Source organism: Myotis myotis, unplaced genomic scaffold (assembly GCF_014108235.1).
Source record: "Myotis myotis isolate mMyoMyo1 unplaced genomic scaffold, mMyoMyo1.p scaffold_m19_p_3, whole genome shotgun sequence".
NCBI lineage: Eukaryota > Metazoa > Chordata > Mammalia > Chiroptera > Vespertilionidae > Myotis > Myotis myotis.
In genome coordinates this window covers 207,456,432-207,469,140 of record NW_023416335.1, presented here as the reverse complement: position 1 = coordinate 207,469,140, position 12,709 = coordinate 207,456,432, and the positions used below count along the sequence as shown (strand labels likewise).

Sequence of the window (12,709 nt, the reverse complement as noted above, 5' to 3'; positions counted from 1 at the left end):
CGGCACAGGCTGGTTAAAACATGACATCACCTGGCTGGCGTGGCGCAGTGATGAGCAATGACCTATGAACTCGGAGGTCAGGGTTCAACTCCCAGTCAGGGCACTCGCCCGGGTTAGGGCTCCATCCCGTGGAGGGCGTGCGGGAGGCAGCTGATGGGTGAATCTCATCATTGATGCTTCTCTCTCTCTCCCTTCCTTTCTGAAATCAATAAAAATATGTTTTAAAAAATAAAATAAAAACATGACTTATCCCTTCACCTTGTCTGTCTGAAGACCCCTTTTAAACCCTTCCTCTTGGGAGAGCGCTAAGGGCCTGGGAAGGGCCGCGGGAGCAGCGCCCGGCTTCGGTTTACAGGCGGCGGAGGGGCCTCCGAGGCGGCGCCATTTGAGGGGATCGGGGACCCCAGCGGCTGCCTTAGGGGACTCCCCCGACCTTGGCTCTTTGTGAGTCCGCTGTGCTCAGCCCGGGCCGTGTACACGTTCTGCTGAGAACAGGCTCGTTAGCGTGACCGGGTGGAGCAGAGGGCTTTCACCCAGCCGGACTTCGCCGCCCGCCCGCCCGTCCACCTCCGAAAAGAACGGCGCGCCCGTCATGGCTGCCGGCGACAGCGCCGCGAAAAGCAGCCGAAAGGAAATGGCGGCGGGGCAGGCGGCCAGTGTCCGCAGGCGGAGGGCTGCGGGGCCCGAGAGCCAGCCAGGGACCCTTCAGCCCCTCCAGGGCTTCTGGCACTTGCAGACCCTGAACCTTGGCGACTGCAACACGGGGGACTGGTATTCTCTTTGCAAAAGCATTTGCAAAAGCGAGCCCGGCCAAAGCCCCGCGGTGGAACCCGGCAAAACCCTCTATTCTTCACAGAGAATGCGTTACGCAGACTGCGCACCGCCGCAACAGTGGGCCGGCTCCCGACGCGAAGAATGTTACGTCGCGCCGGAGGCTCTCCCCACCTTCCCGCCCCACGTTCCAGTTCGGGTGGCGCGAGAACGCTACGCCCGCTCCGTATTTTGTTTTCCTTCTACCGACCGTAAAACGCGCCCCTCTTCGCAAGTGGCGTAAAATGCTTCCAAGAATACCCGCAGTACTGCGCGCAGCCCGGGGGCCATTCCGACACGCTATTTACGTAGCGCCTCCGACGCACGTCGTGTTAAACTGGAGCGGCCTCAGCGCCGGCCGCCATTTTGTGCAGTCGCCGGGAAGGAAGGAGACGCCTAAACCGCGGCCCTGCCGGGTTTGAGCGTAGCCAAACCTGCCCACTGACTTTATCACCCCGATTCTCTGTGTTTTGCTACCGTCTCCGACGAGAGAGGCGGCGACGGTGGCGTCTGCGACGGGAGATAGCGCGTCGGAGCGAGAGAGCGCCGCGCCTGCCGCCGCCCCAACAGCGGAGGCGCCGCCGCCATCGGTCGTCACCAGACCGGAGCCGCAGGCCCTCCCGAGCGCGGCCATCCGTGCCCCGCTCCCAGACCTCTACCCATTTGGGACCATGCGCGGAGGCGGCTTTGGGGACCGGGACCGGGACCGTGACCGTGGAGGGTAAGGGGGGAGGCGAGGAGGAAAGGCCTGTGGAGCGGGGGGTGGAGTGGGTGCTTCCTGTGAGGCCCCCCCGGCCCTTGAGCGACGCTCCCGACTCCGGGAAGCCAGCGAGGCACTCGGGGCAGAAGAGCGACCTAGTGCCCGGGCCTGTGAGAGGGCCTGGGCCGCGGGGTCACTGAGGACCCGGCGAAGGGGTGGCGGCTCGGCGGCCCCGCGGCCCCCCGCTGCCTGCGGACGGCCGTCGAGGGCGGAGGGGCGGCCTGGGCCTCGCCGGGGCTGGCTTGGCTTCCCCGCCCTGGAGCCTGTCCCCCTGGGCAGGCCACTTGATCCCTCGGGGCCTCCGTCCGTCTGCAGCGCGGATGTGGTGGGGAGCAGAGCGGGGCGCCCGGTTCCGCCGGGAAGTCGGCACGGGAGGGCTCCTCTCGGGCTGTTTGTCGCCGGAGACGCTGTCGGCGGACCTGGAAGCCTGGCCTGAGCCCAGAGGCCGTCTTCTCGCTTTAAAGTCGCCATTAGTCGTTCTTAGGGAATTGCAATTGGAAGGCCTTGGCATTGCCATCTCAGGGGCGTGTTTGCGCGGGGAGGGGTTTTTTGTTTGGTTTTTGTAGGGTATTTTTTTGTTTGGTTTTTCCCCTTGCCTGTTGCGGGCTTTATTTTCTGTAATTGGGCCGGAGCCTTCCTGTCTCGGCCTGGCCGGAAAGTTTTCGCTGTAACGCCACGACCGCAGGGTGGGAAGTTAGCAGGTTTGAAACCGAAGTCCTCCCGGGCACTGAAATGCAAATCTTAACGTCGACGAAACGGAAAAGATGCGTAAGGGAGAGGTCCAGGCTGCTTTGTGCCGGTTATTTTTTTGTCATAAAAGTCGCCCTCACTGTGCATTGTCCTCTGGGGTTGAGAGTCCTGCTCGTAATTGCCTCTCGGCAGTAGGTGTTCGGGCCATTGTTGTCTCCAGACTGGTCCTTTGGGTTCGGATGTACGAGTACCAGGTCTGCCAGTCACAAGCACCTCAGTGATCACTTAATTCACAAAATAAAAAAAGGGTTATTTTGATTGATGCCTTGTTAGGAAGGAAAGTATTTTACCTTAGAAGTTGGGAGGACTAGACGTGCGTGAGCCGTTTTGCTAAGTGTTTCCTAGTATAGCTAAGTTTAGAAGTGAATTTCGTAAGTTTACAACCTTAGGAAAAAGAAGATTACCCGCGAAAGTTAAGTGGTCCGGTAATTCCTCTCAAGCTTTCTACCCTAAGCTCTAAGGCCCAGGAATCCTTGCACATCTGTCCAGCATTCATGTACAGACAAGTTTGTACCAGCATCATTCGTGACAATATTGGAAATAAACGTCTGGATGAGTTGTGGGCACTCACAGTCGAATACAAGAGTAGAAACGCAAGATGTGGTAGGATAATGCATAGGAGGATTCCTACAAACATGGCAAGACTATGAAAAGCACGGGGATGTTTAACACTGGAGGTAGTTATGATGGGTGCTGTAAATTTGAAATAGGCATACAGAGGCTACCAACGTACCTGTTTGACTTAATATTTCATTGCATCATATATATGCTTTAGTAATAAAATTTGAAAAGTGAATTACTGATTCATATTTAGTTTATCCCATATTGACTCTTTAGTATCAGATGGCATTTTTTAAACGCTTTAAAAATTATTCATTTCAAGCAAAGTGACACTCAAAATATGTGCCCTACCTACATTTACTATGAAAAAAATGTTTAAGCGAAAGCAAAGTTTCTTCAGAGACAGACTCCCTGGGAGGGGACCCAAGTGGGTTGCCCACTATGAATTTTTTTCATGTTTTAAATTGCTATTGTTTTGTCCTTAACTGTGTTACGGAGCTGAAATGGGTTATTATTTTCAAAGGGGAATGAGTGAGGTCAGTATACAGTCCAAAGTGTGCATTGTTCATTTTAACTAGCATGATTTTGCATGTTGGTATGTAGAGCCAGATTAAACTGTTAATACTCAATAAAGCATTTAATGAGCAGCACGGTATGCCAGGGTAATTAGGACACATGCATCTTTAAATTATGAATTTGCTATGAAATTCTGCAAAGGTAAATGGCTCTCTTGAATATATATTGAAATCAGCATTAATTATAAAGGTAGCCAAAGCCGGTTTGGCTCAGCGGATAGAGCGTCGGCCTGCGGACTGAAAGGTCCCAGGTTCGATTCCGGTCAAGGGCATGTACCTGGGTTGCAGGCACTTCCTCAGTGGGGGATGTGCAGGAGGCAGCTGATCGATGTTTCTCTCTCATCGATGTTTCTAACTCTCTATCTCTCTCCCTTCCTCTCTGTAAAAAATCAATAAAATATATTTAAAAAAAAATAAAAAATAAAAAAATAAAGGTAGAAGACAGCATATTTATAAAGAACCCCATGTTTCAAATTATATCATTAGTGTAGGAGGGTATGTCTTGGATAATTAGCCAAGGCATTAAGGAGAAAGGAAAAAACATTTTTATTTAATAAAATAAGGGGTTCTTTTTTATAAACCTTAACAGGAACCTTACTGTTGAAAAGTTGTTCTAATTCCTTATTTAAGGTCTTGGTCACATTGGAATGCAGCAGCAGCTTTGAAATGGCACCTTCTAGGAACCACATAAATTTACATAAACTATACTGACAATCTCTAAAAGTTGGTCTTTGCTTATTTTTACTTTCTTTACAAGACTGTTTAGAGACTTGGCTTTTCTGTTACTAAAATTGTGTTGGTTCATTTACAAATGTAGGGCGGGGGGGAGGCTGGTCCAGATGGTTTTTGGACCTGTGGGCATATTGAAAATGTCACAGATGCTTTACCTTTGATACATGTATCTGTATGCTTTATGCTTTTCCTGTTTTGGTTCCTGGTTTCTCTTGCCAGCCGAGCAGTAGTATAAATGCAATTGACTGAGTTCTGTCTATTGAATGTAGGTATTCAGTGGCTCCAAGAAAATTTCCTGCCAACAATCTTTATATCTATTTGTAGTTAGAGACATGTCTAGCTAGGTCTTTAAGCCAGAGTTTCAAGAATTGCTTGAAATCCAGGAAATTAAGACCTTTTAAAATAGTACAACCTGTCACAGTCTTAACCTTAACTTAAGCTTAAACTAATGTTTTCCCTTACCTACTTGTCTGAATATTAATTACAAAAAGAGTAGAGACTTGTTTTATTCACTTTAATAACTTGACCTCTTCAAACAGTACCTGTGATATAGGGATACCCAGGAAGTATTGATTGAATGCTAACTTGTGCTAAGTGCTTACTGTACAAGATACTGTTTTAAGCACTTTATACCTGCTCATTTAGTCTTTACAGCAACTTCTGAAATAAGTGGTATTTCTACTTTGCATAAGAAACCGAGGGACAGAAGTTAAATAATTTGCTCAAAATCACCTTGTAATTGGCAGAATTAAAATTCAGACTCTTTTGAATTTCAGAATCTGGTTGAAATCCTCGTGATATATTAATAATTTTTAATTTTTCACCTAGTATAACTGTACCCTATCTTTTGCATCTTTTATGGCACCTAAGGTATATTTCTTTTAAAATACTAACAGCTAAAGTTTTTGCTATTTCCAGATTTGGAGCAAGAGGTGGTGGTGGCCTTCCCCCAAAGAAATTTGGTAATCCTGGGGAGCGTTTACGTAAAAAGAAGTGGGATTTGAGTGAGCTCCCCAAGTTTGAGAAGAACTTTTATGTGGAACATCCGGAAGTGGCAAGGCTGACTCCAGTGAGTTCTGGAGGGGGTGGGGTATATTTATTTATTTACCTTTTTTATACACAATAATGAACTAAGTAGACATAGTAGCCAGAATTTATACGTACATTGCTATTGCTGTTATATGTTTTGTGTTTTGTTTTTTTTAAATATATTTTTATTGATTTTTTACAGAGAGGAAGGGAGAGAGATAGAGAGTTAGAAACATCAATGAGAGAGAAACATCGATCAGCTGCCTCCTGCACACTCCCTACTGGGGATGTGCCCGCAACCAAGGTACATGCCCTTGACCAGAATCGAACCTGGGACCTTTTAGTCCGCAGGCCGACGCTCTATCCACTGAGCCAAACCGGTTCTGGCTGCTGTTATATGTTTTATTCTAGTGCAGTGGTACTTCCTTAAGTTCTTATTAAAACTGCTAGTACTCGCCGAAACCGGTTTGGCTCGGTGGATAGAGCGTCGGCCTGCGGACTGAAGGGTCCCAGGTTCGATTCCGGTCAAGGGCATGTGCCTGGGTTGCGGGCACGTCCCCACTGGGGGATGTGCAGGAGGCAGCTGATCGATGTTTCTCTCTCATCGATGTTTCTGACTCTCTATCCCTCTCCCTTCCTCTCTGTAAAAAATCAATAAAATATATTAAAAAAAAAAAAAACTGCTAGTACTCTTATTAGTTTAAATATGTACTTTTGTATTGATTGCTTGGTTCTCATTTGTTGGTTATGCTTTCAACCAATTTGTTATACATGGCTTTATCTGTATATGAGGTCATGTTTTTTCATCCATGAAGTAAGTTAAATAAATTTAAAATATTAGCATTGTGTACTCCTGGTTTTTATGCTCATTACTAGAGGCCCAGTGCTCGGATTCATGCACCGGTGGGGTCCCTCGGTCTGGCCTGCGGGGATTGGGCCGAAACTGGCTTTTCAACATCTCCCAAAGGGTCCCAGATTTTGAGAGGGTTCAGGCGAGGCCAGGCTGAGGGACCGTGGGAGGGCTCCAGGGTATGTCTGGCCTGTGTCGCCCAGCCCCGATAGGCTGGATCCCAGCAGCAAGATAACCTACCAGTTGGAGTGCCTGCCCCCTGGTGGTCAGCGACAGGTCGGACCCTTAGCATATTAGGCTTTTATTATATAGGATAGGATTACATTTTCTCCCTCTTCCTAGTTCTGATTTTGGGCAAGCTACTTAACATTTCTGAGTATCTGTTTTCTCGTGTGGAAAACGGAACTCTTATCACTGACTTTATTGACTCACAAAGTTGGGTGACTCCTCAATCGTTTTTCATTTTGATTTCAAATTGGATGATAATTGTTCAACTAGATTGCTATGTAAGGTTTTTTGCATGTTTAAAATAACTTGTTTATTAATTTGTCTTTCTTCATGGTCTTCCATAGTATGAGGTTGATGAACTACGCCGTAAGAAGGAGATTACAGTGAGAGGGGGAGATGTTTGTCCTAAACCTGTTTTTGCCTTCCATCATGCTAACTTCCCACGTAAGTATTCTCACCAGGATCTTCATTGTTAATTTGGGTTGAATGGTAAACATGGGTAATAGATTGTTTAAAGGTTTTGAACCATACTCGTCACTTTGTTGAAAACCCAAGTAGAATACTTTTCACCAAAGTAATTATGGCCTGGCGGCATGGCTCAGTAGTTGAGCATCAACCTGTGAACTAGTGCAGGGCGTGCAGAAGGCAGCCGATCAATGATTCTCATCATTAATGTTTCTGTCTCCCTCTTCCTTCTCTGAAATCAATTAAAAAATGTTTTTAAAGTAATGGTAATTTTTTTTTACTTTTTAAAATCTCAAGGCCAGAATTAAATAATATATTGTTACATAGGAGGGATTTTTTTTAATGCTCATCTATTTTCTGATTTAGAACTAGAGTTTCCTCTTCCCCCAGGGCAGTGATTTTCAGCCTTGGCACACATACACTAACTATTAAAATCCTGTGGCCACCAAAAATACATACATTTTCTGCCAAGCTGACGGAAAAAGTGTGAATTTTACTCATTCACACTGGCTGGCTGTTGTCATTTTTCTGTTTGACTATCTAAGGAAAAGAGGTCCGTCTCCCTGACTGGATAGTCAGGTGTTGCAGGTTTTAAAAATGCTTGCGGACACTGGTTGAAAATCGCTGCCCTAGGGGTTTTGCCTCTACCTGTTTAAAAAACCAGCAGAATGGAATTGCTTTCTAGCCGGATAGAATTTGAATTTGGGGAACAATAAGTGATTACCATGTGCCAGTGCCTTGTTAAGATACTTGAGGGCAGTGGTTTTCAAGTTTTTGAAGGGAAAGGTAAATGGCTCTGGCAGCAGCTCTCTGAAAGGTAGTGGTTAGCAAATCAGGGATTTAGTAACTAAAGAAAAAAACACCTCTCATGGAGAGAGGTAAAGCTGGTAAATTTGCCAAAAACAGTGCTTTAGGATTTTTTTGGCCTTGGCTGGTTTGGCTCAGTGGATAGAGCCTCAGCCTGAGGCCTCAAGGGTCCCGGGTGCAATTCTAGTCAAGGGCACATGCCCGGGTTGCTGGCTCGATCCCCCAGTAGAGGGTGTGCAGGAGGCAGTCAGTCAATGATTCCCTCTCATCATTGATGTTTCTCTCTCTCCCTTTCCCTTCCTCTCTGAAATCAATAAAAATATTTTTTAAAAAGAATTCTTTTGGCTGTGTGTTTAGTTTTACTAAAAGCATTAATATTTATCCTCTTACAGAATATGTAATGGATGTATTGATGGATCAGCATTTCACAGAACCAACTCCGATTCAGTGCCAGGGATTTCCATTGGCTCTTAGTGGCCGGGATATGGTGGGCATTGCTCAGACTGGCTCTGGGAAGACATTAGCGGTACGTACCGGCATGGGAAGATTTTTAACATTGTGGTGACTTACTTTGCTATTCTAAATATATATATTTCTCAGTTCTTTATAAGATTTTAATTTATATTGTGTAGGTAGTAATATTTTAGCTTTATTAGCTATATGAGATGGAAGCATTTTGTGTTTAAATTTGCATTGCACATATTGGTCAGCAGTTGCACTGTTTTCATTTTTCTAGTTGGACATTGTCAATTACTGTGATAATTTAGAACTGTTAAGATGATGGCTCAGTTTTCTTACAAGACTTATTCTTTTTCCCCCTCAGTATTTGCTGCCTGCAATTGTTCATATTAACCATCAGCCATACTTGGAAAGGGGAGATGGTCCAATCGTAAGTGTGTTTCAGTTTGCTTATAATTCTAAGAATAACTAATTTAAAGATTATTGTGTTTAGGCACTGTGCTTTGCATACTTTTTCAGATTTCATTCTCATCTCTACCCTCCATATCTGGAAGTGATATTATCCCCATCTTACTGATAAATTTTAGAGAGTGCAATTAAATGACCTGTACAAGGTCATACAGCTATAAATAATTGAGCTTAAATTTGAATCAATATTACTCCTAAGCACTGTGCATACTACCTTCATATATAGGCATTAGTTCAAGTGCAGTTCTTAATTGCTCAGTGATTCTCTGGGGGATACAAAAGAGGAGTGAAATGAGGTCCCTGCTCTGGATTTAAGTCAGGTTTGGGATGTATATTCTTTGTGGCTAAGTAACACGTTTGTTAGTGTTTATAGGGCAGCATGGTTTTCTGTTTCGATTCTTTTCACTCCGGCTGTTTCCTATAAGTTCAAGTAGTGGTGTTTAAACATTTTGAATACGTTTGTATCTGTTGTTTTTGTTTTGTTTTCTAAAATGTTTTTATCGATTTTGAGAGAGAGAAAGGGAAAGGGAGAGAACCATAGATGGACTGCCTCCTGTACACCCTCTACTGGGAATTGGGGCCAAAACCCAGGCATGTGTCTGGACTGGGACCTTTTGGTGACGCCCAACCAACTGATCCACAGTGTCCAGGGCTGTGCTTTTTTTTTTTTAATGGAGCTCATACTTGATATATTAATATGTACGTTATTGCAGTATGTCTTAATATCACAAAAAGAACACATTACTTTGCATTATGTAATATGTAATGTATTCCATGTGGCTGAGTTAGCTTTATTATCATTAGCTAGTATCTGATGGATCAGTAAAGAGCAAGATTCATTGTTAACAGTGTATATGATACCTGTTTCAGAGTGTCTTAATTTTGTATCATTTTGGCCAACTACTTTATCAGATTGTGTATAAGTCATTGTTTTTGCCTAAGGTGCCTGGCTGAGAGCTTAAACTAGAAGTCAGAAAAGGGTCAGCTCTATTTTCTTACATTTCTAACCCGAGGATATTTTTTCCATTGCTATTTTAGAGAGTTGGACGTGGCGGGGGGTGGGATGGGAGAAACACATTGATGTGGAGAGACACGTCGATTGGTTGCCTCCCACAGGTGCCCTGATCGGGCTGGGGATCAAACCCACGACCCTTTACCCTTTGGTGAGCAGGCTGATGCTCTCATCACTGGGCCGTGCCGGCCAGGGCTCATCTATTTTTCGCTAATACTTAATCAAAGGTATCTTTTTAAAGCCATTTGTTCATTTTGTGGAAGTTCTTTAGTTAAAACTAGGTAATATAATCTGTAAATCCACTTAAATAGCATCTATAAACAGTAATGAACCATATGTCAAAAGTAAACTATCCTCCCACCCCATTGCATACTTTGAAGTACCAAATTAGACAGGAGAAAAAGAATTAGATAGATAGCCTTTTGTACTTTTAAAAAAACTTGGGATATGTATTTCAAGTATTTTGTTTGTTTCAGTGTCTAGTTCTGGCTCCTACAAGAGAGCTTGCCCAGCAGGTACAGCAGGTGGCTGATGACTATGGCAAATGTTCAAAATTGAAGAGTACTTGCATTTATGGAGGTGCTCCTAAAGGTCCCCAGATTCGAGACTTGGAACGAGGTAATTTTTTAAAATTAGCATATACGAATTAATTTCTCATTTTGTCAATTTCTATGAATGAAATTTAAGACTAAAATAGAGGGTTTTTGTGGAAAAATTTCAGTAGCTTAAATTTTTTAGGTATGGTTAAAATACTACTTTGGGAAAGTTCAACATGGCTAGAGACTTACGTATACTTTGTGAAGATTTGATGATTATGCCTAAATTCTTACAACGTGCTTTTCCAGGTAGTAAGTTAAAATGTAGCTAGCTAGTTCTCTGCAGCATGGAGTACCACCACCAGAGATGGTGCTTATTAGTTTGCCAAGGCTTGGACAGTGTGTAAAGATTCTTAATTGCCCTGGCCCGATGGCTCCGCTGGTTGGAGCATTGTCCTGTACTCCAAAAGGTTGCAGGTTCGATCCCCAGCCGGGGCGTGAATTGGAGGCAACCGATCGCTGTTTGTCACATTGATGTTTTTCTTTCTTCCCTACCCCCTCTCTCTAAAAATCAATTTAAAATACATAAACATACCCATGGGTGAGGCTATAAAAAATAAAGAAGATTAGTTGCTAGATCTTCGGTTTTGTTTTACAGGTGTTGAGATCTGTATAGCTACTCCTGGACGCCTGATAGATTTCCTGGAGTCAGGAAAGACAAATCTTCGCCGATGTACTTACCTTGTACTGGATGAGGCTGACAGAATGCTTGATATGGGTTTTGAACCCCAGATCCGTAAAATTGTTGACCAAATCAGGGTGTGTAAAGCTGGTAATACGCTCTATTTATACCCTTTGCCTGTCGCAGTTCCTTAGCCTAAAAGAAAGCCTTTCCTTTCTTTACAGCCTGATAGGCAGACATTGATGTGGAGTGCGACCTGGCCAAAGGAAGTGCGACAGCTTGCGGAGGACTTCCTTCGCGATTACACCCAGATCAACGTGGGCAACCTGGAGCTGAGTGCCAACCACAACATCCTCCAGATCGTGGATGTCTGCATGGAAAGTGAAAAAGACCACAAGTATGAGTGCACTGTTTCCATATTCTGATCAACCTTTCCTTAATAATCCTCCAAAATCAAAGCATTGGAGAAACTTTTTTTTGAGGTCTGAAAACACTTAAAACATTGCTAACTTTCCAACAATCTATCCTTTATGTCATTCGTTGTGGTTAAAGGCAAAGGATTCTGGATCCTTGGATTTAAATCCCAGCTCTGATAATTATCAGCTGTATAGAAAGTAATGTGAAGAGAAAGTGCTGTAGGGGGTTGATGTTGCAGACATAGCTTCTGCGTAATGTGTAGGGAGGTCTCTGAATGGCTGCACTGTTGCTGGTCTTGTTTTCAGGTTGATCCAACTCATGGAGGAAATAATGGCTGAAAAGGAAAATAAGACAATAATATTTGTAGAGACAAAGAGACGCTGTGATGACCTCACTCGAAGGATGCGCAGAGATGGGTGAGTGCAGCACCGAAGTAATTGATTCGTTTTGGGTTTTATAGTTCAGTAGGAATTTCTCGATTGGTATTGTGAATGTTGTATAATAGTTTAATAATGCCTAATAATGCCTTTGCTCTTTAAGTGGACATAGTCTTCTACTTATGTAGTCTATAATAAACCTTCATTCCATATGGTTGCACTTTTTTTTTTAAAGCTTAGTTTTCCTGCGTTTTAAAAAAAGATTTCTAAAATATTGGTCACTTTTCTTCTTACAGTTGGCCAGCTATGTGTATCCATGGAGACAAGAGTCAACCAGAAAGAGATTGGGTACTTAATGGTGAGTTCAAAGCAGCATCGTTCATACTCTATTTCAGGGACTGACACACTTTCTGTAAAAGGACCAGACAGCAAATATTTTAGGCTTTGCAGGCTGTATGATGGTTTGTGTCACGCCTGTTAGTTCTGCTCTTGTAGCACAAAAATGGTCAGACACAATATGGAAGAAACAGCCTTGCTGTGTTCCAACAAGTCTTTATTTGCAAGAATAGGCATTGTGCCATTTGACCTGCAGGCTGGAGTTTGCCTGGCATTGCTCTAGTCCAGCCGTGGGCAAACTGTGGCCCGCGGGCCGAATCCGGCCCGTTTGAAATGAATAAAACTAAAAAAAAAAAAGACCGTACCCTTTTATGTAATGATGTTTACTTTGAATTTATATTAGTTCACACAAACACTCCATCCATGCTTTTGTTCCGGCCCTCCGGTCCAGTTTAAGAACCCATTGTGGCCCTCGAGTCAAAAAGTTTGCCCACCCCTGGTCTAGTTAGTGGGATTTGGGGGCGTTTTTGGCATATCTTTGCTGTCCTTTAAGGTCAGTGACGCTGGCTCTTCGCACTTTTGTACAACCTGTGCCATCCTTCCTTTATGTAATAAGTTCTTGTCTTTATCGATATGCTCACCAGCCCAGAAGCTTTCCAAACCTCGTATTTTTTTGAGATTTTTACAGAGGCTTTATTGTGTAGTCATGATTGATCATTAACTCAATCTCCAGCCCCTTTTCCCTTCTCCAAGCATGAGGGGGTGGGCCTGAAAGCTCCAAGCTTCTAACGGCGTGTGTGTGTGTCCCTTATTAGAGGTAACTTAGTCTATTACTGTTCTGGCTCCTCTGCTAAA

General features: G+C 44.2%; 1 protein-coding gene across 2 annotated transcripts in view; it reads left to right on the top strand.

Moving 5' to 3' along the window:
• Positions 1-1,151: 1,151 nt before the first annotated feature.
• DDX17 (DEAD-box helicase 17) overlaps positions 1,152-12,709 on the top strand; it is a 19,839-nt gene continuing 8,281 nt past the window's right edge. For both annotated transcript variants that reach the window (XM_036296544.1, XM_036296543.1), the window contains exons 1-10: positions 1,152-1,531; positions 5,107-5,257; positions 6,640-6,739; positions 7,960-8,093; positions 8,391-8,456; positions 9,983-10,124; positions 10,701-10,861; positions 10,949-11,121; positions 11,447-11,557; positions 11,815-11,876. In XM_036296544.1, the coding sequence (XP_036152437.1) occupies positions 1,482-1,531; positions 5,107-5,257; positions 6,640-6,739; positions 7,960-8,093; positions 8,391-8,456; positions 9,983-10,124; positions 10,701-10,861; positions 10,949-11,121; positions 11,447-11,557; positions 11,815-11,876 (1,150 nt within the window). In that variant the 5' untranslated portion in view covers positions 1,152-1,481. The remainder of the gene's footprint in view (positions 1,532-5,106; positions 5,258-6,639; positions 6,740-7,959; positions 8,094-8,390; positions 8,457-9,982; positions 10,125-10,700; positions 10,862-10,948; positions 11,122-11,446; positions 11,558-11,814; positions 11,877-12,709) is intronic.